Genomic DNA, 26,603 nt, shown 5'->3' on the forward strand with positions numbered 1-26,603 from the left:
TTTCCCCCTGACCTTCTTTCCAGCACAGTCTGGTTTATGAACTATTTGGGCCTCTGCTGTCCCCCTTCTTCCTCCTTACACTATCTTGTAACTGGTAGATGAGTGGGGTCCGGCCTCCCCTGGGGGCTCCCACCATGGGCTTTTAGTGTTCTTGCCTTGCTGGGGTTTGTTGTGAGTTTTTGTGTTTACTTAAAATTGAACCTTTGCACTTCTCTTTGTACTGTACTGGGGACGCATCACTGTTTCTAATTATCGATGCTGCCGAACCTCCGGGTTGTCGGCTGAATAGCTGTGTCCTGATTTTTAAATAAAGGTTTTTATAAAAATAAAAAAAATAAAAAAAAAAATACTGTGAACATAATAAGATGCTCATTGAAATGGTATCAATATGTTTGAATAAGAACATTTTTGTTTTCGGAGATGAAGTGTATCGCCAGAGGAACGGGACTGCAATGGGATTTTCTTTTAGTCCCAGTTATGCCTGTTTAGCGATGGGGTACTGGGAGAAGGAGGTTGCATGGTGTGCAAGCAATGACAGAATGGTGAATAAGGTCGTGAGTTGGAAACGATTCATTGACGACCTATTCATCATCTGGGATGGAACAGAAATGGAATTCCAAGAATACTTTGAAGTGTTAAATAACAGCAAAACAAATATAAAGTTTACATACGAAATCAGCAAAGAAAAAGTAGTATTCTTGGACACAGAAATTTATATCAAACATGGCCATATACAAACAACTCTACATAGAAAAAGTACAGCAACCAATGCCACCTTGGAAGCAACAAGCTTCCAGCAGAAAACCCTAATTTCAAGCATCCCTTATGGGGAGTTCTTGAGGATTCGGCGAATCTGCAGTGAAGAAAACGAATGGAGAATACATGGAACAAACACGATGGAAAGATTTAAGAAAAGAAAATACAACACCAACATAGTTAAAAAATGCTGGGAAAGAACGAACAGCAAAACAAGGGAAGAGTGTTTATCCCGAAAGCAAAAGAAAGCAGAACTGGAGACTATTCGCCTAATAACGGATTACTCAGTGGAAAGCAAACAAATTGTGAGCATTTTAAGAAAAAACTGGAAGATACTACAGCTGGATCCCACTGTGAAGGAAATAATCGGGAAGCATCCAACTGTGACATACAGGAGAGCAAAGAATCTAAAGGATCTTCTAATTCACAGTCATTTCAAAGGAAAAGAGAAAGAAACCACTTGGCTGAAGACAAAAGGTTTTATATAATGTCACATGTGCAAAGCCTGTCAAATTGCGCAACAAACAAAAGAAATTAAAATGGCAAACAACAAAATTTGGCAAATTCGTCAATTGATAACATGCAAGACGCAATATGTGATTTATGTATTGGAATGTCCCTGCCCCCTGAAATATGTGGGAAGTACCATCTTCGAATTGAAAAAGAGAATACTTGAACATATAAGGGCAACAATACATAAAGACAGATCAAATGCAGTGGCAAAACATATGGAACAAGCTCATCAAGGAGATTGGAAAAAACTGAAATTTTATGGAATTGAAACCATCCCAAAAAAAGAACGTGGGGGAGATCGAGAAAGACAATTGCGACAGAAGGAGTCACGTCACATCTTGAAATTAAGAACATTACAACCGTACGGCCTTAACCAATCAGAAGAGCTCTATATACACCTATAAAAAACAAGAGATGATCATAAAAAACAAAGAAAAAATTATGGAAAATTAATTCAAAGGGGCAAGATAAGAACGAGATGTGGAAAAAGATGGAAATCAATGACCCAAAAGAACTGGGAATTAATCATTGAAAAGATCGAGCTCCACCAGAGGAACAAAAACAACAAAGAAAAACACGAAGAAAATCAAGAAGGCAATAAACAGCATCAGTTCTACATAAAAGGATTGAACCTTGATATCAAACATGTAACAATTGAAGCAATTTTGCCTGTAAATAACCATGAACTGAGACACATCTGACTGTCCTTATTAATTACAAAAGAAATTTAAGTAAAAGAAAAGAAAAAGAACGCTTCTGGTTAAAACTACATTCTCCATAATGCAAAGGGTAACTGGGACACCGCCAGGAAATTATGTAACCTCAAGTTGAACTTAAAGGTGGCGGGACCAAACAAACAGTTGATCGTGAGCAAGGTATCTGGGATACCGAAACGCGTAGATCAGCTTATGCCTGCATCCTATGCATTTAAGATATTAAGAAAATAAAACAAGCGTAAAAGATTGCCAAGAGTGCGTCCCGTCTTTCCTTCCGGCTGGAGGGATTTTGTGAGGATTTGAAGCGGTGTGGTTCAACCGCAGGGACAAGCACCCGCGAAGAGCGCTGCACATCCCCGGGAACTAGGAACCAGTGGAGTTGAAATATATATATATATATATATATATATCTAATGCAGCCTTCCATAGCAATGTTGAACAATGTCATAAGAAATTCCCCTGTATATAAATACACTCCAATAAAAGCAGGGAGAAAATAATAAAACAGCAGAAATCACCATCTTACAAGGGAAGAATGAGAAAACATTGTCAGCACATAGGCTGTATTGCATAAAAAAACCTCACTGTAGAAAGTTGAAAAGCTAACCCACAGAAACCCATAGATAAACTGGCACCGTGCCTTTAAGGCAGCCATGACCCCTAGCTTCCCATCATGCCTCATGGGTGACAGTTAAGTCATTTGTTCTTTGCGGAGATCTGCAGACCATAGCACAAAGAGGTGATATGTATCTTGCTCACTTGCCCGGGGAGGCGGGTGGGTTGCTTATGACTTTGAGGATACCCCTGGAAGAGAACTAGGATTACAGGTAAGTAACTTATCCTTCTCTTCCAGGGGATCCTCATCAATAGTAATCAGCACATGAATAGAATAGCAAGCCCATCTCCTCATCCTGCCGGCAAGTAACCATAGTACAATCAAGATACATAGTAAAAAGAAAGCATATAAAGACTCCAAAACCAGTTAACATTGGAACAGATTCCTCAAGGAGGCCTGGCCTACTTGGGTATCCGCTCTGGAGTCCGAATCTAGACAGTAATGCCTGGTAAATGTATGGACCGATTTCCAAGTTGCAGCCTTGCAAATCTCGGCCATCGGTACATTGTGTAAGAATGCAATCGTAGCAGCCTTGCCCCTAGTAGAAGGAGCTTTGGGGGAGGCTAACAGACGCTTGTTCGCTATTTGGTAGGCCAACTTTTACAAGACACTATCCATCTTGAAATGGATCTTTTAGAAGCTGGAAAGCCTGTTCTAACAGAGTTGTAGTTTACAAACAATTGCTCAGCTTTTCTTATGGACTTTATTCCCTCAAAGTAGAATTTGAGAACTCTCTTTAGGTCTAATGAATGCAGAGACCTTTCTGCTGGTGTAGCAAGATTGGGAAAGAAAGAGGGAAGAGAAATCGTCTGATTTACTTGGAAATCAGACACTACTTTGGGCAGGAAGGAAGGGTGAGTTTGCATAACCACTCTATTATGATGGAAAACCATATACTGTTCCTTAGAACAGTGCTTGAATTTCACTCACTCTGCGTGCTGATGTAATAGCCACTAGAAAAGCACTTTCCATGTAAGGTGTTGTAATGTGACCTTATGAATGGGTTCGAAGGGAGGACCCATCAATTTGGACAAGACTAGATTCAACTCCCAAGGTGGAGAGGGAGGTCTGACAGGAGGATAAACCTTCAATCGATAGGTTTCTGGCTAGCAGCCAGTGCCAGATCGCCTGGGATTCAGGAGACAGAGGGCGAGAGTGTGTTCCACCGTGTTTGTTCAAGTAATACATGGTGGTTGTATAGTCCGTTTGTATTAGGATCGATTTGGACTGAATCGACGGTTGAAAAGCCTTGAGGGCTAAATGAACCGCCCGCAGTTCCAGCATGTTGATATGATCGGTCCGTTCCCTGCTGGTCCATCTGCCCTGAGTTTGCAGATGACCCAGATGTGCTCTCCATCCCTGAAGAGACGCATCCGTGATCAGGGATTGTGTTGGCAGAGTTTAATGGAATTGGATTCCACCAGAAGATTCTTTGGTTGTAACCACCAGGGAATGGACATCTTCGCTGCTGGCGAGAAGAGAATCCTGTCGGTCCACTGACCCGAGGATTGGTCCCACTTGTACTCCAGATCTTGTTGTAACGGTCTCATACTCAATCTGGCGTTGGGTATGAGAAAAATACAAGAAGCCATCGACCCCAGGAGAAAATCCACTTGTCTTACTGATGGCTGAGTTTGGAGGATGACGTTGCTTTTGACTCTCATTGATGACAACCTCTCCTCCGAAGGAAAAGCTTTTCTGAGGTCTGAGTTTAGGGTGGCGCCCAGATAGTGGAGCGATTGGGTCGGATGAAGAACCGATTTCTCCACGTTGACATGAAGGCCTAAGTGTTGCAGGAGGTCCAAGCAGATGTGAAGGTGTTCCTGCACCATGTGGGGGGATGATCCCTTCACCAGCCATTCGTCCAGGTATGGATACACGAACAGACCTTGGCGATGTAATGCTCCCACTACCACTACCACTGCCATGCATTTCGTGAAAACCCTCGGGGCAGATTTTAGACCGAAGGGTAAGACTTTGAACTGGTAATGTTTTGTGCCCACCATGAACCGCAGGAACTTGCGATGCCGTGGTGTGATTGGGATGTGAAAATCCGCATCTTGGAGATCGACCGAACATATCCAATCGCCTTTTCTCCGATGTGGAAATATTTGATGGAGCGCCAACAACCCGAAACATTTCCTTCTTGATGAACTTGTTCAGAGAACGTAGGTCTAGAATTGGTCTGAACTTGTTCGGTTGGTCTTTTTTCTGAACAAGGAAGTATCTTGAGTAGACCCCCTGTCCTCTCAGTGCAGGAGGGACCTCTTCTGTGGCCAGTTTCCTGAGAAGGGTCGACACTTCCTGACACAGGAGATCTAGGCGTAGCTGTCGGGATTTCACCGGAGGAACCTGTCTTGGGGACGCACAAAAACGTATTGTGTAATGTAGGAAAGTGGCTCTGTATATACTGTTCCCAAATAAGTACAGTGTGTACAGAGTCCACAATCCCCAAAGGTTTGGCAGAGGCTAAAGTTAGATATAACCTTACTCTCTAAAGTGGTAGCTTGGTCTAGCAGTAAGGCAGTATCGGAGGAAAGTGTAAAGCATTTGTTGCACAAACTCAGTCAGCAAATGGTCTCACACACTCAATAACTGAACTCTAGGCCAATGGTTTATATATAAAAAATATATGCTTGTTTTATTTTAGAACCAACAATAGGTTTCAAAATATACTTTCTCAGAATGAGATGCTTTAGTTAAATACTTTGCAATAGGCAATTGACTTTTGAATGCAATAGTTAGTTTGTTGCAATACGCAACACAATTTCAAACACAATAATACATTGAGCTTAATGGGAATTTTAAGTTATATGCAATTGATTACTTTCAGGATTACTTCTCTAACTACAGGACTGGATCCTAGATTCAGGCCTGGGACAGTTCTTAGAAACAAGTGAGTAAATACGTTTTAGTTACTGTTGTGATTTTTAAGCAATATTTTGCTATTTTAAAAGTTGACAAACTTTTTCTACTGAAATCACCAATGTTAAACTATGGAAGGAAATTCACTTAGCAGGTAATTGGGGTTATTGTTACTTTTTCTAGCTCAATGTTGGATCCTGGATCCAGCACTAGTGTTCCACCTCTAGGCAGTTGAGAGAGTGCGTTTAGGTTATACAGGCGATTTTTAAAGAATATTTAGAAGTTTGCAAAATCGACACTTAGAAACCTTTTCAGCAAAAACTAGGCAATGTTATCAGGAAGAAAATTCAAGTTGCAGGTAAAGTATGTTCTCATTACTTTTGTAATCCAGTGCTGGGCTCCTAGGCTCAGTACTGGGACATCTATCTAAAACAGGTAAATAATTACATTTTCACAGTTGGTACGATTTTTGTAGTTTGCAAAAATCGACACAGAAGGAATTTCACAGAAAAACAGTCAATGGTTTCCTATGGGAGAAAATTGAGTTAGCGGTAAGTATGCTTGTAATTACTTTTCAGGGTCAGTGCTGGGCACCAAGATCCAACACTGGGAACTCTTCTAATAGCAGGTGAGTATTTTCGATTTCGTTACTCTGTTGATTTTAGGTGAATATTTTATCCCCTTCAGCGCGGCGCGGATCTCCGCGCCGTGCTGAAGGTTCTGTGCGCGGGTGGGGCCATGATGGAGCGGTTCCGTCATGCGCATAGCGCAACCGACGCTCATGACGGAACCGCTCCGTCATAAGCGTCGAAGGGGTTAAAGTTTAGAAACTCGCCACTTAAAAGAAATCTCGAGTGAAACCAGCCAATGTTACCCTATGGAAGAAAAGTGGGTTATCGGCTTTTGGGTAAGTACTCAACTGGCAGAGTTAAGGTGCTGGGCATAGACTCACGGGTCTCCCAGGGTCAGGTAAGTACAGTTGTTACAGCCTCAGCAGCACTGGGGCAGCCGGGTGCAGAGTGAGTTAGGCCCAATGTTATCCTATGGAAGGCAGGGGGCCATTGGTTGGTGGCTGCTGACTGGCAGGCCACGCGGCTGTGGGAGCTGGCCTCCTGGTCACTTGCTCAGGGCAAATGGGGAAGTAGGTAGGAGTAGAAGTTGCACTGCCAGGGCCACTCTGGCAGCTGGGTGCAGGCTGCTTTTGAGCCGTCTGGCGCTCAATGGGTTGCAATGGTAAAGCTCAAGGACGAACGAAGGTTGCAAGCTCGGGGACCGAGATTCATCAGATGCGACCACCACTTCGAGAGGTAAGTTGGGTAGTTGGAGGATTGGTAGGTACCCAGGAGTTCGGCACAGGGGGCCGCAGGGCGCCGGGTGCAGGGGTGCCTTTTGATGTCAGGAAATCTTACCCTCTGTTGATCGCGGTTATGGGGGTCCCTGGTTCTGAGGCTGCAGGCATTGTCAGGAGCGTCGAGGTGGGTCCTTGGGTGCCGTGTTCGGGGTCACAGTCGCCAGGGGGGATGCCCTCGGGGTCTTTGTCCACTCCAGCACAGGCCAGGCTTGGCGGGTGCAGAGTGTGCAGGGTGTGCGGTTCCTGGCTGATGCCAGGGGTCAGTTACTTGCTTTGAGCAGTGCCACTGCTTGTGGGAGTCCCAGATGCTCAAAGTCACAAGGGAGCCAGGGCCTCCGGGGTTTGTGAGGTTGCTGGCCACAGGAGATGCCGGGATTTAGCAGGAGCAGGTTCGAGGGTCGACAGGCCGGTACGGCTGGGGCCAAAGCAGTTGGTGTCTTCCTCTTGTTAGCAGCTGCACGGCAGGTCTTCTTTCTTCTTGATCTTCTTTGCTGTTTCGGAATCTGGAATGTGAGGAAGGAAGGTTCAGGGTGCCCCTAAATACTAACTTTAGGTGCGTTACAGGTAGGTAAAGGACAGGGACCACTGGGTCCCTGCCCTGGGGTGGGTATACCCCCTATCCTGCCACTCTCCTGTGAGAGGGGGGCAGTGGCCTAGTCCTGATTGGGCAGGCCTCCCCATCTTCAAGATAGCGAGAGTCCGGGGATGTGCTTCACCTTGCCTCCCCCATCTGAGAGGTGGGGTTGGCAGAGGCTGGCACACCCCCTATTTGCGGCCAGCCTCCCCACCAGAGCGGGGGTTTACAACTGGTAGGGGCCAGTTGCTGGGTACAGCAAGTGGCCTGGAGAAGCTCACAAAGGCGGCATGCCTTTGAAGCTTCCCCTGCCCATGCTGGGGGAGGAGACCTAGCACCTCGCCCAGGATGTGCATTGTTGCAGGCCCAGGAGAGCGGATGGCTCTCTACCCAGGGGTCCAGCAACATGTCTGCTGTGTGGCAGCCTAAGCAGCCCCTCCGACCAGACGTGGATTGTAGGTTAGGTTCAGGGGCTTCTCTAAGATGCCCTCTGTCGTGCATTGTACATTAAATCCTGCACTGGCATCCGTGCGGGTTTAATTTGCTGAGAAGTTTGATACCAAACTTCTCAGTCTTCAGTGGAGCCATCATGGTGCTGTGAAGTTCATGTTGACGATCTCCCAGCACCATATACTCTTAAATGGCAGCACTGCACTTACAGTACCCAGGAATAGACCTGGGTACTGTAGGGGCACAGGGCTCATGCTCCTGTACCCACACCACTGGCATAGGGCACCCAGCTAGAGGGGTGGCTGATGTATGCCAGGGCAGTGTAGGTTGTGGGCATGGCGCACAGGGATGTGTGCCATGTCGACTCTGTTTTGTTCTATACCCAGACACTCAGCCTGCAAGGGCAGTATGTGTCAGGGTACAGGGCCTCTAAGGGTGGCACAATAAGTGCTGCGGCCCTTAGGGGCCTTCCCTGGTCACAAGGCCCTGGGTACCTAGGGTCCCATTTACCAGGGGCTGATATGTGGCCAGGGTTTGCCAAATTGGGTTTTAGGTTTCAGCATAGTTTTTAGGGACGGAACATAGGCCCTGGGCACCTGATTGGCAGGAGCCCAGGGTACACTCAGTCAAAGTACATTCAGCAATTCAGCAAAAAGTGGGGGCATACCATGCAAGAAAATGGCACTTTCTCACACCCATCCAATCCCTGTGGCCTGAGTGGGCCGGAAAAGCGCTCCGCTCAGGTCCTGTCCGGCTGCTGAATGCAGCCAGGCGTTAGAACCCTAAGTGTACATGTGTGTTTTGTTCTGTCCAAGATGTCCAGCCAAACCCACATGCGTACCTAGGGAGCTGTAGGAGAGTAGGATCTGCTTCACATGGGTACCCCCACTTTTTGCTGGCGTTTCACTGTTTTTCGACCTTAGTCTGGCTGTGGCCCTGCTAATCAGGACCCAGCCTAGCTGCTTCCTCTCTAAAATGGTTTCCATGTACATTAGGTACATTTCTAATTGGATTCCGGAGTGCCTTATAAGCCCCTAGTATATGGTATATGTTAGACCTGGCACCATTGGCGTGAGTCTCCCTTTCATTTTTCCGCTGTGTTTCCTCTGTTTTTGCTGGTTATAGATGCTCTGGGCGCTGTGCCACTGCCATTCAGTGCCACAGCGCGAATGCTCCCTTTGTAAAGATGACATATGAATGGGTACATCCATGATTGGCTTATTTGGTTTACCTGTTAGTCCCTAGTAGCGTGGCCTGTGTGGGCCCAGGGCTGGTAAACCGAATGCTGCTGGTGGGCCTGCAGCACGGGATTGTGCCACCCACAGAAGCAGCTTGTAAAGTGTGTCTCAGACCTGCCACTGCAGTGTCTGCGTGCAGTCCAGAACTGCCATCTTGGCTGTGAAGTGCACCCACTTCCCAGCCCCTAAACCTTCCCTTGGCATCCTGTAAGCCCCCCTTATGATAGGGCGCATTGTATGTGTAAGGTAGGACATGCCCGGATGTATGTAGCATGTCCTAGTAGTGAATTACACCCCATTTCGTTTTTCACTACTGTAAGGCTACCTGTTCTCCATAGGCCAGAATGGGAGGTCTGGGCTATTACATTCTATAGTCCTAACTGACCACAGAACATGGTAGAAAAACGAATCTAGTATGCCTGAGCTCAGAATATTAAAATACATCTTTTAGTGAAGGTTATTTTTATATTCTGTGTTTGAAACTACCACTTTTAGAGTTTAGGTACTTTCTTGCCTAAGCCTTCCAGTTTGCTCTGCTATGATGTGTATTGGCTGTCTGGTTTTGGAGGGACAGGGCAGGCTGAGTCAGACCTGGGTTGAATAGAGCGACCTGCCTTGGTGTGAGGGGAGGGGTAGCTCCTGCACTTGAATAGGACTGTGCCTGGCAAGGTGAATGCTGGCTCCACCTCCCACTGTGCGTCTGAGGCAGACCCCCTCTTTCTGAAAGGAAGGATGCAGCCTGATCAACAAAGTGCTCCAGGGCTGGGCAGAACTGGTTCTGGCTGGGTTCAGAGACTTGGGACCCCTAAGAACAAAGACTTTGGGGGTATAAATATTTGTGCACAAACCCCTACAATTTGTATTGCTCCTGGATAACAAGAAGAACCTCTGTCCGTGTGGCTACAAGAATCTGCAGGAGAAGGACTGTCCTTGTGCTTGTGTGCTGTTTCTGGGACTGGCCTGCAGCTGTTACTACTGGACTTCAAGAAGAGGAAAAGAACTTTGATTGGACTTTTATTTCTTTTGCTACAGCAACTACCCAAGGGCTAGGAGAGAGCTAGCCTCCTGCTGGAGTCTCAGGCACATCAGACTCCACCATCAGCCTCCTGTTTCCTCCCAGCGAGGATTACTATCTGCAGGTGAGGCTCCTGTGTGTTCCAGGGCCTCTAGTTCTACTGCTGAGAAGAGAGCGCTGAAAATCATCGCTATCAGCGTTAGCGAGCCGCTGCAGCTGGTGAGCGTGAGAAAATCGCCGCTCCGCTGTCGCCGAGTGCTCGCTAACCCCGAAGATCGTCGCAGCACCTGTCTGCGGGCCTGAAAACGCCCGCTATCCAAAGATCGTCGCAGCACCTGTCTGCGGGCCTGAAAACGCCCGCTATCTGGAAATCATCGCAACAGGGTCATCGCAGCGCGGACGCAGAGCGTTCGCCATTTCCCCGCATCGCATCCGGATCGTCGCTTCCTCGCGGAGCGCCATCTTTGTCATCGCAGCAAGATCGCACACGCAACAGGCTCGGTGCATCATCCTCCCTTCGCGGCAAGGATTTTATCGCATCACCGGCTCAGCGTGAAGAAGTTTGTCGCTTTGTCCTGCCCGCAACCCAGCGCATCATCCTCCCTTGGGGTAAGGATTTAACGCATCGCTGGTTAGCGTGAGGAAATTTCTCGCTACAACTCCTTAGCGACATTTTTGTTGCTTTGCTCCAGGAACCAGATACCAGATACTTTGTGAGTAAAAGGGTCGCAGAGACCCCTGCCTTGAACTAAACATCATTTTGTGCATCCTGAACTATTTTTCCTTGCAGCATTTCTAAAGTAATTATATTTTTATAGTATTGTGGATTTTTACTATTATTGGTCTTGTGATTAAGTCTATATAAAAATACCTATTTTTCATAACTACTCGAGTGGTGTCCATTTGTAGTGTTCCTCATTATATTACTGTGTATGGTCATAAATGCTTCACACACTGCCTCTGAGATAAGCCTAACTGCTCGTGCTACGTTACCACAGGGTTGAGCAGGGGTTGTCAAAGGGTATAGGCTGCTTACTCTGACTTAGGAAGAAGGGTCCCTACTTGGACAGTGGCCAGCCATTGCCAACTAGAGACCCCCATTTCTAACATTGGTGGTCAGCGGTGAGGATCTGGACTTGCATTTATGATTGCATACAGTAATTATAGTGTACACTACTAGTGAGTGCAGACCATAACATAACCACGTACGTTGTTGAGATTTTTTGATTCTATTTTTGATCGTTATTGCCAGTTATTGCCACAATGGGCAAGCCCAGATCCAATGCCTCTGAGGATCTCTCCTGGGAAGAAGAGAAATTAGACACCTACAATGCCAAGCAGCTCAAATATTTTTGCAAACGCTTCACAGTCCCTATCACAGGTCTCACTAGAAGGGAAGAGTATTACAAGGCGCTAAAGGCCTGGTTAGAAGCCAGGGATGCCCCTAGGAATGTGGAAGAGCCTGTGGAGGGGGGAGAGAATGCAGGAGAGCAGCAGGACGAAATTGTAGATTTGGTAGGGGATAAAGCAGTTTCCAGCCCGGGTACTAGTGGGTCCTCAAGGGGCCTGACTCCAGAAGAGATGGAGGACAGGGAGAGAGATAGGCGGCATAATATGGAGATGGCCAAACTTAAATTGGATGGTCAGAAGGACCTAGAGAATAAGAAGTTGGAAGTTGAGATAATGAAGATGAAATTTGAACATGAGAGAATTTTGAGGGAATTGGAGATTAAGGCCAAGAGTATGGAGATCTCCCCCTCTGGTGGCAGCATACCAGTAGTGCATACTGAGAGTAGAGTATATATCCCTAAAGATGTCATTAAGGATTTTCATAGAAGTGAGGATATTGGGCAATGGTTTGCCGCTTATGAATTAGCTATGGTGTCCCACCGGGTCCCTGAGAAGGATTGGGGAGCGGGGTTGTGGGGACGCTTTGTGAGTGAGGGGAGGGATACCTTGTTGGACCTACCCCCAGAAAGTAGGATGATTTATGCCCACATGAAGGAAGCTTTGATTACCCGCTATGGTTTGACCCCTGAAATGTACAGGCAGAGATTTAGAACCTGCAAGAAGATAGAGGGTACCACGTGGGTGGAATACGTGTCTTTTTTTGGCAGAGCAATGGAGCGCTGGGTAAAAGGCAGCAAAGTAGAAACTTTTGAGCAACTGTATGACTTGATTGCATGGGAGCATTTTTCTAGTAACTGTTTTCCTGAGCTATGCCAGCATCTGATAGATTGCAAGCTGACTAACCCTAGGAAGCTTGCTGAGGAGGCGGACCGCTGGGTGAGCACCCGGGTTCGCAAGGGTCCAGTGGGAGACTTCGCCAAAGGTGGGCAGGGTCCCCAGCAGAGAGGTGGGGGGGACAGAGGTAAACCAAGGGAGTTCCACCGAGGGCCCCAAGATAATTCCCAAGGGAACCAGGCAGTGGTATCCCAGCCTCCCCCAGATAAGAAGCCAGTGCCTCCAACAGGTAATCCTGTTCCAAGGAGGCCCCCTACTTGTTTTAAGTGTGGCCAGGTGGGCCACAGATACTTTGACCCCCATTGTCCCCAAAAGGATACTCCTGCACCACCCCGTGCACCGCCCCGCCAGCTTGCTAGTGTAGCCCTGGGGGAGGAGGAGATGGGTGCCCCAGGTGGGTGGGACCCCGTAGAGTTGACCCTTGTCTCACTAGGAGACTTTGAAATGGTTCCTAAGCCTGCACTGCCTGATAACACTAAAAAATACAGGCAGTGGGTAACCATCAATGGCCATAGAGTGGAGGCTCGGAGGGACACAGGAGCCAGTGTAACTGCTGTCAGCTCCCGGTTGGTGTCCAAAGAGCAGGTTGTGCCCCATGCATTCTACCCAGTAGTGTCGGCAGACAACACAGAGAGCCAATGTGAGGTGGCTCAGGTTCCCTTTGAGTGGGGGGGGGTCTCAGGAACTCTTCAGGTGGCTGTGAGGCCCGCCATGCCTGTGGACTGTCTGTTGGGCAATGATTTAGAGAACTCACCGTGGGCTACAGTGGAGAGGAGAGCTCACTTGCAAATGTTGGGACTGCCTGAGTGGGCATGTGCTACCACTCGGTCCATGGCAGCCAAAGAGAGTGTTGAGAAAGACCTGGAGCCTGAGAATATGGCCCAGGTCCCTGCCTTAGAGGGAGGGGGCAGGGGGCGCGGGAAACCGGCCCCCTTGGTTCCCACGGCCCAGGAGGGAGCAGACCCTGAGGAGGATGCCCTGGAGCCTACCGGGGAGCAGAGTACCGACCTGGGGGACCTGCCTGAGCTGACCCAGTGGCAGCAGGAAGGGGGGCCCACCAGGGAGGAGTTTTGTGAACAGCAGAGAACTTGCCCCTCTCTTGAGGGTATGCGGCAACAGGCTGCAGCCCAGGCAGCAGGTGATATGTCCGGTTCACATCTGATTTATTGGGAGAACAGTCTCCTGTATAGCGAGCCTAAGGTTGCTGAGCCGGGGTCAGCCCGTGTGCTGGTGGTACCCGAGTGCTTCAGAACCTTCCTACTGGGGTTGGCTCATGACATTCCATTGGCAGGACATCTGGGGCAGACCAAGACCTTTGAAAGGCTGGTCACCCACTTTTATTGGCCCCAGATGCGCAAGAGTTCAGATACGTATTGTAGGACCTGTGAGACTTGCCAGGCAACTGGGAAGAGTGGGGGGAAGATCAAAGCCCCACTCCAACCCTTCCCAGTTGTTAGCACCCCATTCGAGCGAGTGGACATTGACATTGTGGGGCCTCTGGACCCCAAGACAGCCATGGGCATCAGGTACATCCTGGTCTTGGTGGACCATGCCACCCGGTACCCTGAAGCCATCCCGCTCAGGACAGTGACGGCCCCCGTGGTGGGACGTGCACTGATGGGGATCTTCTCCCGTGTGGGGTTCCCCAGAGAGGTGGTGAGCGACAGGGGGACCAACTTCATCTCCCAGTATATGAAGTCTCTGTGGGGTGACTTACAAGTTCACCACTCCTTACCACCCCCAGGGTAACGATCTGGTTGAGAGATTCAACCGGACCTTGAAGCGCATGATCATGGGCCTAGAGGAGCCCCTGAGGCGTAAGTGGGACGTCCTCTTGCCATGCCTGTTGTTTGCATACCGTGAAGTGCCACATAAGTCCTTAGGGTTCAGCCCCTTCAAACTGCTCTATGGCCATCCGGTAAGAGGGCCTCTGAGTTTGGTCAAGGAAGGCTGGGAGCAATCTCCCAGGAAACCTCCCCAGGATGTGTTTAGCTACATCCTGGCCTTCAGGAACCAAACTCGGCGTTTCAGAAACATTGCTGAGGCAAATCTGGAAGCCAGCCAGGAGGAGATGAAACGTTGGCACGACCAGAATGCCACTCTGGTCGAGTTTCAACCTGGTCAAAAGGTTTGGGTACTGGCCCCAGTGGAGCCCTGTGCGCTCCAAGATAAGTGGACCGGTCCATTTGAGGTGGTGGAGCGAAAAAGTCAAGTTACCTATTTGGTGGACTTTAAATCTCCCAGGAACCCCCTGCGGGTCCTGCATGTGAATCGCCTAAAGCCCCACTTTGCGAGGTCTGAAGTGGGCATGCTCCTTGCCACAGATGCAGGGATGGAGGAGGAGAGTGAGCCTCTTCCTGACCTCCTGTGTGCAGGAGAGAAGGATGGGTCAGTGGAGGGTGTGGTCCTCTTCACCACACTGACCCCAGAACAGCAGAGAGATTGCCACCAGCTGTTGGGGCAATTCCCAGATTTATTTTCCCTGGTACCTGGTGTCACTGACTGGTGCGTCCATGAGGTAGACACCGGGGACAGTCCTCCTGTCAAGCACAAGGCTTACAGGGTGACCAACAGGGTAAGGGCCTGCATTAAGGAGGAGGTCTCCAAAATGTTTGCCCTGGGGGTGATTGAGTCCTCTAGCAGCCCTTGGTCCAGCCCCGTGGTCTTGGTACCAAAGGCTGCAGCGCCTAGTGACACTCCAGAACTTAGGTTCTGTGTGGACTACCGAGGTCTCAATTCGGTCACGAGGACCGACGCGCACCCCATCCCCAGAGCTGATGAGCTCATAGATCGGTTGGGGGCTGCCCGGTACCTCAGCACGTTTGATCTGACGTCTGGGTACTGGCAGATCGCCTTAACTGATGGGGCAAAGGAGAGGTCCGCATTCTCCACCCCAGATGGGCACTACCAGTTCCGTGTGATGCCCTTTGGGATGAAGATTGCCCCTGCCACCTTTCAGAGGTTGGTCAACCAGGTGTTGGCTGGGCTGGAGGATTTCAGTGACGCCTACCTGGACGACATTGCCGTATTTAGTTCCTCCTGGGAGGACCACTTACGCCACCTCTGGGAAGTGTTGATGGCGCTGCGCAGAGCAGGCCTCACAATCAAGGCCAGTAAGTGCCAGATTGGGCAGGGTTCGGTGGTGTACTTAGGACACCAGGTAGGGAGTGGCCAGGTGGCCCCTCTACAGCCCAAGATTGAGACCATCCTGGCTTGGGAGCCCCCAAGGACCCAGACCCAGGTGAGGGCCTTCTTAGGACTCACAGGTTATTACAGGAGGTTTTTCAAGGGGTATGGCAGCATTGTTGCCCCCTTGACTGAGCTGACTTCCAAGAAGCAGCCCAAGATTGTGAACTGGACTGACACCTGTCAGAAAGCTTTTGATGCTCTCAAGACTGCCATGTGTACAGCACCCGTACTCCAGGCGCCAAACTTTGCTAAGGAATTTATTGTCCAGACAGACGCTTCAGAGCATGGGGTGGGGGCTGTTCTGTCACAGATGAATGAGGAGGGACTAGACCAACCTGTAGCCTTCATCAGTAGGAGGTTACTTCCACGGGAACAGAGGTGGAGTGCGATCGAGCGAGAGGCATTTGCTGTGGTCTGGGCGCTGAAGAAGCTGAGACCATACCTGTTTGGGACTCACTTCCGGTTTCAGACCGACCACAGGCCCCTCAGGTGGTTAATGCAGATGAGGGGTGAGAATCCCAAGTTGTTAAGGTGGTCCATTTCCCTACAGGGTATGGACTTTACGGTGGAACACCGCCCTGGTACAGAACACGCCAATGCTGATGGTCTGTCCAGATTTTTTCGCCTTAGTGATGAGAACCTCCCAGGGGATGGGTAGTTCTCCCCACATTTCAGCTGGAGGGGACGTGTGTTAGACCTGGCACCATTGGCGTGAGTCTCCCTTCCATTTTTCCGCTGTGTCTCCTCTGTTTTTGCTGGTTATAGATGCTCTGGGCGCTGTGCCACTGCCATTCAGTGCCACAGCGCGAATGCTCCCTTTGTAAAGATGACATATGAATTGGTACATCCATGATTGGCTTATTTGGTTTACCTGTTAGTCCCTAGTAGCGTGGCCTGTGTGGGCCCAGGGCTGGTAAACCGAATGCTGCTGGTGGGCCTGCAGCACGGGATTGTGCCACCCACAGAAGCAGCTTGTAAAGTGTGTCTCAGACCTGCCACTGCAGTGTCTGCGTGCAGTCCAGAACTGCCATCTTGGCTGTGAAGTGCACCCACTTCCCAGCCCCTAAACCTTCCCTTGGCATCCTGTAAGCCCCCCTTATGATAGGGTGCATTGTATGTGTAATGTAGGACATGCCCGGATGTATGTAGCATGTCCTAGTAGTGAATTACACCCCATTTCGTTTTTCACTACTGTAAGGCTACTTGTTCTCCATAGGCCAGAATGGGAGGTCTGGGCTATTACATTCTATAGTCCTAACTGACCCACAGAACATGGTAGAAAAACGAATCTAGTATGCCTGAGCTCAGAATATTAAAATACATCTTTTAGTGAAGGTTATTTTTATATTCTGTGTTTGAAACTACCACTTTTAGAGTATAGGTACTTTCTTGCCTAAGCCTTCCAGTTTGCTCTGCTATGATGTGTATTGGCTGTCTGGTTTTGGAGGGACAGGGCAGGCTGAGTCAGACCTGGGTTGAATAGAGCGACCTGCCTTGGTGTGAGGGGAGGGGTAGCTCCTGCACTTGAATAGGACCGTGCCTGGCAAGGTGAATGCTGGCTCCACCTCCCACTGTGCGTCTGAGGCAGACCCCCTCTTACTGAAAGGAAGGATGCAGCCTGATCAACAAAGTGCTCCAGGGCTGGGCAGAACTGGTTCTGGCTGGGTTCAGAGACTTGGGACCCCTAAGAACAAAGACTTTGGGGGTATAAATATTTGTGCACAAACCCCTACAATTTGTATTGCTCCTGGATAACAAGAAGAACCTCTGTCCGTGTGGCTACAAGAATCTGCAGGAGAAGGACTGTCCTTGTGCTTGTGTGCTGTTTCTGAGACTGGCCTGCAGCTGTTACTACTGGACTTCAAGAAGAGAAAAAGAACTTTGATTGGACTTTTATTTCTGTTGCTACAGCAACTACCCAAGGGCTAGAGAGAGCTAGCCTCCTGCTGGAGTCTCAGGCACATCAGACTCCACCATCAGCCTCCTGTTTCCTCCCAGCGAGGATTACTATCTGCAGGTGAGGCTCCTGTGTGTTCCAGGGCCTCTAGTTCTACTGCTGAGAAGAGAGCGCTGAAAATCGTCGCTAACCTCCGTTAGCGAGCCGCTGCAGCTGGTGAGCGTGAGAAAAATCGCCGCTCTGCTGTCGCCGAGTGCTCGCTAACCCCGAAGATCGTCGCAGCACCTGTCTGCGGGCCTGAAAACGCCCGCTATCCAAAGATCGTCGCAGCACCTGTCTGCGGGCCTGAAAACGCCCGCTATCTGGAAATCATCGCAACAGGGTCATCGCAGCGCGGACGCAGAGCGTTCGCCATTTTCCCCGCATCGCATCCGGATCGTCGCTTCCTCGCGGAGCGCCATCTTTGTCATCGCAGCAAGATCGCACATGCAACAGGCTCGGTGCATCATCCTCCCTTCGCGGCAAGGATTTTATCGCATCACCGGCTCAGCGTGAAGAAGTTTGTCGCTTTGTCCTGCCCGCAACCCAGCGCATCATCCTCCCTTGCGGTAAGGATTCAACGCATCGCTGGTTAGCGTGAGGAAATTTCTCGCTACAACTCCTTAGCGACATTTTTGTTGCTTTGCTCCAGGAACCAGATACCAGATACTTTGTGAGTAAAAGGGTCGCAGAGACCCCTGCCTTGAACTAAACATCATTTTGTGCATCCTGAACTATTTTTCCTTGCAGCATTTCTAAAGTAATTATATTTTTATAGTATTGTGGATTTTTACTATTATTGGTCTTGTGATTAAGTCTATATAAAAATACCTATTTTTCATAACTACTCGAGTGGTGTCCATTTGTAGTGTTCCTCATTATATTACTGTGTATGGTCATAAATGCTTCACACACTGCCTCTGAGATAAGCCTAACTGCTCGTGCTACGTTACCACAGGGTTGAGCAGGGGTTGTCAAAGGGTATAGGCTGCTTACTCTGACTTAGGAAGAAGGGTCCCTACTTGGACAGTGGCCAGCCATTGCCAACTAGAGACCCCCATTTCTAACAGTATACTATGTACCTAAGGCATAGGTACCTCAGAGGCCTACCAGGGGCTGAAGCATGTATTATACCACCCCTGGGAAGCACTCCAAAATGACACCACAGGCCTGCTACTGCAGCCTGGGTAAGGTGGTGCTTGCACCCCTTACTGTGGTATAAGGCTACCTATATCACTACCATTGCACACATATAAAACCTATAAGTCACTCCTATGGCAGGCCCGAACAATCCTGAAGGCAGAGTGCTTGGTTTTTATGTGAGAGTGTGCCCCTTCATGAGCAGAGCCCCTCTGCAGCGTTTGGAGTACCTCCTCTAATGCTGTTTGTGGTGCAGCCTGACTATATACTCTTAAGTGCATTATAACCTCGCGGTAAATGCTAACTTTGGACTGGCTGCACGGAAACATGTTGTGTTTGGTTTCAAATGCTTTGGAATACTCTTTCCCTCCCTCCCCTCCCCCCCCCCCCCGCGCGCGGCCAGTTCTGGCAGCGGGGGTAGCCTTCCACCCTTCTAGAGGGAGAGACATGTTCACACTGGTCTACCCGGTAAAGACTTTCTAAAGCCCTGGCATCACAAAAAGGATGCCACAGATACGGGTCTGGCCTCCTGCTGCTGACCGAAACTCCGGCAGGGGAGGTGTAACCACCTCCCCAGACAGGCAGATGTGTATTGGGGCTGGGCGGGAGCACTCTGGTGCTTTGAATTCCTGCACTGGGGGCACACTTGGTGTCTCTGTGCATAGTCCAGTTCAAACCGGTTGCACGGGCTACCTGCCCCTGCTCTGGCGCCCAGTCATTGAGACTTTAGATTACCCTGGACGAAACTCTGTAACATATATCCTGGACCTTTGACTTTCCATTTTCGCTAGAAGACTGAATAAATCTCCCTTGGGGTCAAGGAGTGACTCCCCTGCTTGGCAGGCACCAAAGAAGCAACTGTCCGGTCTGCAACTCTGAAGCTCCCGCCTGATGCCGAAGTCTTTGCATCACCAGAGGTGGATTTCCAGACTTCCCCGAGGCTACCCTGAGTCCACAGCAAAGCTGAGGCCCATGGGTGACGTGGAACCGTGACCCCTGGACACCGTGATCTTTTGCCGATCCATCATCTTCCTGGACTTCCTCGAAGTTGTGCTTTGAGCTCCGAGTAGCCAAAGCCTTGAGCACCTCCTGCACCGAAGATCTCTGGCCGCCACTCCACGAGTGACCCGTGGGCCAGTTTCAAGTTTGACCGCTCGAGGCTCCTTCGCGATCGCTAGCCCGTTGGCTAGTGGGTCCCCACGAAGGCAACTCCTCTTCTGATTGGGCTTTCCTGGTTGCTCCAGACGAGCCCCGACTTACCCTCGCTTCGTGTGTTCCCCAGACCTTGCTGGTCTGCACCGACGTCCCTTATCTATTTTCACGTGACTTGTCCGTTGCCAAGGCTTGTTGGGTCCAATCCTGTCGCCGACGCCGCAGCACTCGACAGACTTCGTGGGACAGCTCGAATCCAGCTCCTGGCCATCGTTGATGCCTCCTGGACCTCGTGGCTGAAGAATCAAGACACCCGTCAACTCACCTGAAGCACCTGACATCTGTGGGCATTGGACTATCGTGTCACTGGTAAGTGACCCAGACTCTGTCCCCTCTGCTTTCAGGTTCCTTCCATCCTAGATCCAGATCCAGGCTTGGATCTCTCCGGACACTTCTCCTCTTCACGGCAGCAGCAGTTCTTTGCAGGCTTCCATTGAAAACAGCGACGCAACCCGACACCAAAAGACACCTATGCACCCGGCTTCCCTGGGTGAGGTAACTCTAGTACTCCGGTGCTCCCGTGGGTGTTGGCCCTAGACACCTGTAAGTCCAATAGAGTTTGCTCATAGTCATCCTCTAAGTGTCCTTAAACTCTTAATTTCCAACCGCGACTTAACCCATAGAAGTTAACGGCGAGTCGCGGCTGTGTTCTCCCACTGCACGCGTCCTCCGTGGGTCCCCTGTGTCACTACCTTGGGTGGTTCCTTGTGGTCCAAGCACTTCTACAGGCTCTAGGCCTTGTCTAGTCCAGTCGTGGTTCTTATACCACTTTATTGGTATATGGTTTGGTACGCCCCTAGGGCCCAAACGTGTATCTGTGCTTTTACTGTTGAGTACTGACTTGTAACTTAAGTACTTCGAACTCCAGCCTCATAAAGAGACTAGGGGGGTGTGTTTTAAGATAAATATATATTTTATATATATACCTGGTGTGGTTGTCCTTTCATTTGGTCATTCAAGAGATTATAGACTGGCAAAACAAGCTGCTTTACACTGCTTCAAGACTTAGCCCGAAGGCTGCTCTCCAAAGCTACCACTGGGATAGCTTTCAATAAAGGTTGTCTTTAACCTATCACCATAAGGGGTTGTTTTGGACTGGTACATGGTGCCCACTATAACTAGTGGACAGCATATATCAGGCCACCTTCCCACAGGAGCGCACAAGCACTCCTCCCCATGCCCCGCCCCTCCCTGTGCAGCCAGCAAACGAAAAATAAAACTTTGCTAGAGCGTCGTTTTATTTTTTGTTTGCGTGCTCTGCGCCATGCAGTGGAGTGACGTCCTCTGCCACTGCAGTGGAACTGCCACTGAGTTCCACAAGTCTTCTGCCTGTTGTATTAGTGCTACAGCTTCTCTTAAGGGGGCCGCCAAATCCCGGCCAGGGGCCGCCACGAATATGTATTGTATCCGATTCCTCGTGGCGGCCCCTGGGGTTTGGCGGCCCTGTGCAGGTGCACAGCTTGCACATGCCTAAGGCCGCCCCTGTTATGATGGTAGAAATTGTTTAACTCCCTTCTTTCCTGTTTTGTGTGTGGCCTTGTTGATTCCATTGCGAGTTGTGGGAAAGGGGAAAAGCATCACATGCAGGGCTGTGTGAGGGGTGAGGAAGCACTAGAAAGCGAGAACCGCATGAAAGGCACACAGGCAAGAGAGCAACACTGAGGTGGGATGGGGAGGAGAAACACATGGCAAGAGAGAGGATGGAGAATCTCGCAGAGGAAAGCGAGGACAACCGTTAGTGGGAGGGCAGATGCACAGGAGGGAGTAGACAGCTGGAGAGCATATGCACGCTTGTACAGTGCTTAAAGAAAAAAGTAGTTCCTTAAAAGTGAGCAGTGGGACGAGACTAGTAAAAAGGCTGTGATTCAGGGGAGGTACAAACACACGACGAGCAAGGCAAGCCATCAATTGAGAAGCAAGCAAATGAGGAGTGATAACAGCAAGCAATGTTCAGCAAAGAATGGGCTTTAAGCCCACTGTAAGATTGTGGTTTGCTGACTATTGGTCTTTTGATAGGTATGGTAGGCTTGACTTAAACATGACGATCACATAGCTATAAAGACAGTAGTTGTAATGCAGAATAAAAGTAACCAGTCTGTAAAGACACTTGTCTGCCTAATTCCAACTGCACTATATAGTATTGTTTGCTAGCAATCATTTGTCTTTGAATAGACTGCTCTATGAGAAGGATTATTGATACTTATTCTCTCTCTCCTGCAGAATGCCATCATGTTCGGTGAGAAGAGTCACACCGACGTGCAGTTCTACACCGAAGTGGGTGAGATCACAACCGACCAGCACATGCATGACCGAGATGACCTCTATGAGCAGGTGAGATCAAGGCTGGAGGTGATCAGTAGAGGTTCTTCCCACAATGAAGGTGCCCCAAAATCACTGGAGGGGCACAAGCTCCCCTCAAATTGCAACATTAAGGCGATAGTTCTCTAAATATTGCCTTGAAGCATCTGCTTCTGATGCGTGAATCTTTATTGAACCAAGTGAAGCCGAATGCCAACATCACCTTAGTCCTCGGTAGTCATTGTTGCTTCAGTGCTTTCCCCTTCACCAGTTTAGTTTCCATGTTGGTTTTTCCATAGCAGCCCAGACCTTCAGCACTGATATATTGATGTTTAATCGTGTCTTTTGTAGACTTCATTGGTGTGCCTAATCCTACCATATAGTGTAAGGACTGGAATTTTACAAGTTATTGTTCCCAAATTGTTTTGGCCTGTAGACCCAACTGGAGTAACTGCATCACCATGAAGCCTACGATGCTGTGCAACAGACTCCATCTCTTGTAACTGGAAAGCAAAGATGAAAGGATACCTGTGTCACAAGACTGTGCTGAAAACTGCGATAATAGTCAGAGCCTAAAATCACGAATGGTAGTTCTTCTTGGAGCAGACTCTTTGCTGATTTTGCAGCACTTTTCATGACTGAACTCGCATGCCTGTCCAGTTTGAATCACACCTGAAAAAAGCCCCTAACATTTGTCCCAGGTTACTGTGAGAAAGTGGCTCTGTATATACTGTTCCCAAATAGGTACAGGGTGTACAGAGTCCACAGTCCCCAGAGGCTTGGCAAAGGCTAAAGTTAGATATAACCTTACTCTCTAAAGTGGTAGCTTGGTCGAGCAGTAAGGCAGTATCAGAGGACAGTGTAAAGCATTTGTTGCACACACTCAGCCAGCAAATGGTCTCACTCACTCAATAACTGAACTCTAGGCCAATGGTTTATAGGTATAAAAAATATGCTTGTTTTATTTTAGAACCAACAATCGGTATTAAAATATACTTTCTCAGAATGAGATGCTTTATATAAATTAACCCTGGGCGTAGTTCGCGAAGTAGTGCTTCGCGTAGCTACGCAAAGTGCACTTTGCACTACGCGAGCTACGCGTAGCACTTCGCGAACTGCGTAGTACCCTGTTCGCACTGTGCAAGATGTCGTTTTCAATGATTGCACAGTGCGGACAAGCAACCGGCACTGTGCAATCATTGAAAACGGCATCTTGCACAGTGCGAGCTGTAGTTTTCTGCTGCTCGAGTAGATTTTTACTCGAGCGGCAGCTTTCTCAACGCGAACTGGTAGTTTCTCATCGCGAGCATACGCGATCACTCGCAATGAGAAACCTGACCTCCTCGCGTTGGGAATCTCGCCGGGAGGTTTATTTTCCATGCTCTCGATCGCCAACTTGATGTTGCTGATCGCGAACAAGGAAAAAGTCTTGCCGGGATGTCATTTTGCTTGCTCGCGGTCGCCAACTTGACATTGAGGACCGCGAGCAAGCAAAAAATGACCGCTGCACTACGCAACACTACGCTACGCGTGTTTGCACTGTGCTACGTGGAATTCGCGTAGTGCGAAATAGCGCAAACTTCGCAAACTACGCGAGCGTAGCGTAGTGCTTTGCCCAGGATTAATATAAATACTTTTGCAATACGCAATTGACTTTTGTAAACAGTTACAAGTGGTTGCAATAGGCAACACAATTTTAAACACAATAATGCATTGAGCTCAATGGAAGTTTCAAGTTATTTGCAACAGATTACTTTTAGAATTACTTTTGGAATTCCAGGACTGGATCCTAGATTCAGTCCTGTGTCAGTACTTAGAATCAAGTGATGAAAGTCGACTTAATTACTGTGATGATTTTTAAATAATATTTAGCTATTTTAAAAGTTGACACTTAGAAAATATTTCATAGAAAACAGTCAATGATTCCCTATGGAAGAAAATTCAAGTTGCAGGTATAGTATGTTCTCGTTACTTTTGTAATCCAGTACTGGGTACCTAGACTCAGTACTGGGACCTTTATCCAAAACAGGTAAGCAATTACGTTTTCAGAAGTTATACGATTTTTAAAGAATATTTAAAGTTTGCAGAAATTGACAGAAGAAATTTCACAGAAAAACAGTCAATGATTTCCTATGGGAGAAAATTGGGTTACTGATAAGTACAGTTGTAAGTATTTTTCAGAGTCAGTACTGGGCACCGAGATCCAGCACTGGGAGCTCACCCAAGAGCAGGCGAGTATTTTCATTTTCGTTACTCAGCTGATTTTTGGTGAATATTTTAAGATTTGAAAAGTCCACACTTGGAAGAAATTTCAGGAAAAGCCAGTCAATGTTACCGGTTTAAAGGTAAGTACTCGACTGGTCAGGTAGGTAGAGTAGGTTCACCCTCAGCGGCACAAGGGCGGCCGGGTGCAGAGAGAGTTAGGCCCAATGTTATCCTATGAGAGGTAGGGGGGCCTTGGTTGGTGGCTGCTGACTAGCAGGCCACGCGGCTGTGGGAGCTGGGCTCCTGGTCACTTACTCAGGGCAAGTGGGGAAGTAGATAGGTGTAGAGGTTGCACTGCCAGGGCTGGGTGCAGGGTGCTTTTGAGCCTTCGGGCGCTCAATTGATTTCAATGGGAAATCTCCGGTTTAGAAAAAGACTGCATGCTCTGGGCGAAGATTCTTCAGGTGCCACCACCACTTCGAGAGGTAAGTTGGGTCGTTGGAGGATAGGTAGGTACCCCGGGATTGGGCACAGGAGGCCGCGGGGCGCCGGGTGAAGGGGTGCCTTTTGGTGTCGGGAAATTTTACCCTCTGTTGATCGCGGTTGGGGGGCACCTGGTCCTGAGGCTGCAGGCTTCTTCAGGAGCGTCGAGGGAGGTCCTTGGGTGCCGGACTCGGGGTCACAGTCGCCGTGGGGTCGTCCTCGTGGTCTTTGTTCACTCCGGCACAGGCCAGGCTTGGCGGGTGCAGAGTGTGAAGGGTTCACGGTTCCGTGCTGCTGCCACAGATTAGAAGTAGATTTTGAGTAGAGCCTCTACTCTTGGGAGTCCCAGGGGTTTAGAGTCAAAAGCTAGCCAGGTTCTCCAGGGTTTGTGAGGTTGCTGGCCACAAGAGATGCTGAGTTGGAGCATGAGCAGGTTTGAGGGTCGACAGGCCGGTAGGGCTGGGGCCAAACAGTTGGTGTCTTCCTCTTCTTAGCAGCTGCAGGGCAGGTCTTCTTTCTTCTAGCTCTTCTACGGATTTTGGAATCTGGAATCTGGGGAAGGAATGTTCAGGGTGCCCCTAAATACTAGATGTAGGGGCGTTACAGGTAGGTGAAGGGCAGGGACCAATGGGTCCCTGTCCTGGGGTGGGTACACCTTCTATCCTGTCTCTCTCCTGTGGGAGAAAGGCAGTAGCCTAGTCCTGATTGGGCAGGGCTTCCCATCTTCAAGATGGCGAGAGCCCAGAGATGTGCTTCACCTCGCCTCCCCCACCTGAGGGGTGGGGTTGGCAGGCTGGCACATCCCCTGTCCTTATTTGGGGTTACCCCAGTATTGGAACTTTCATAGATTCTCATGCTTTGTATCATTCCCCGTCGTCGGAATGGGAGCCTCGGTAACAAAAATATATATATATATATACTTATGTATCACCATAGAAACAAAAGAGAAAAATAGGCCTAGGCCTCATCTCATTTTGTAGTATATCACCCTCTTTGTGTAAAAGAGCCCAAACTTTTGCCAGGACCAATCAGCACAGCCTCACCCTCTGGAACCTTCCTGAGAGAGCTCAGAGCCTCAGATTTTTCTACCGCACGTTGTGCTAGGGAGTCTCCACTGAGCTCTGCTCAGTTTTTCTCAGAATTTAACTTTTGGATGTCTTTATTGCCATCTTTTGTGACAGAATGTCAGAAAAGGAGAAGAAAGCTTTATTTAGAGCTTGTGCCTCTTGTGGGAAGAAGAGACTGTTTGTGGAAGACAAACATGAAAACTGCATATACTGCCTGTACCCGGAACACAAGGCCACAGACTGTAAAATTTGTCGGACCTTCTCGACCAAGACCTTGAGAGACAGAGAGGGGCGCTTGCTGACGTGGCTGCAGAAGTTAAAGACCAGGGAGGTCATCTCTTCGGATGAGGAGGAATCTATCTCTGGCACCTCCTCCAGGAGATCGAAGAAGAGGGGTAGGTCATCTCCCTCCACTTCTGTGGAACCCCCTCTCAAGGTCCCTCTCAAAGCCCCTCACGGGATCTCTGACAGGTCTGAGGAGGCTGGTCCCAAAAAATCTCCTCACGACAGAGTAAAGGAGAGGCAGGGACGGGCTGCTGTGGACATAGCCCCTAAGGACAAGAAGGAGGTTGCAACATCATCCCCTCCGTCCCAGAAGGAGAAACCTGTAAAAAACATGCTGCAGAAACTCCTCAGTCAGTTCCAGTGAAGAAACCGCGTCCGTCGACGCAGGCGAAAGCAGGTACGTCGACGACGATCTCCTCAGTTAAGACTGTTTCCATGGGGTCGTCGACG

General features: G+C 49.0%; 1 protein-coding gene across 1 annotated transcript in view; it reads left to right on the top strand.

Moving 5' to 3' along the window:
- Window positions 1–26,603, top strand: part of LOC146869281 (FACT complex subunit SPT16-like) — a 358,428-nt gene that overhangs the window by 287,487 nt on the left and 44,338 nt on the right. The window contains exon 10 of the mRNA XM_085646892.1: window positions 22,036–22,146. Within this exon, the coding sequence (XP_085503018.1) occupies window positions 22,036–22,146 (111 nt within the window). The remainder of the gene's footprint in view (window positions 1–22,035; window positions 22,147–26,603) is intronic.

This window comes from Triturus cristatus, chromosome 1_1 (assembly GCF_964204655.1).
Source record: "Triturus cristatus chromosome 1_1, aTriCri1.1, whole genome shotgun sequence".
NCBI classification, from domain to species: domain Eukaryota; kingdom Metazoa; phylum Chordata; class Amphibia; order Caudata; family Salamandridae; genus Triturus; species Triturus cristatus.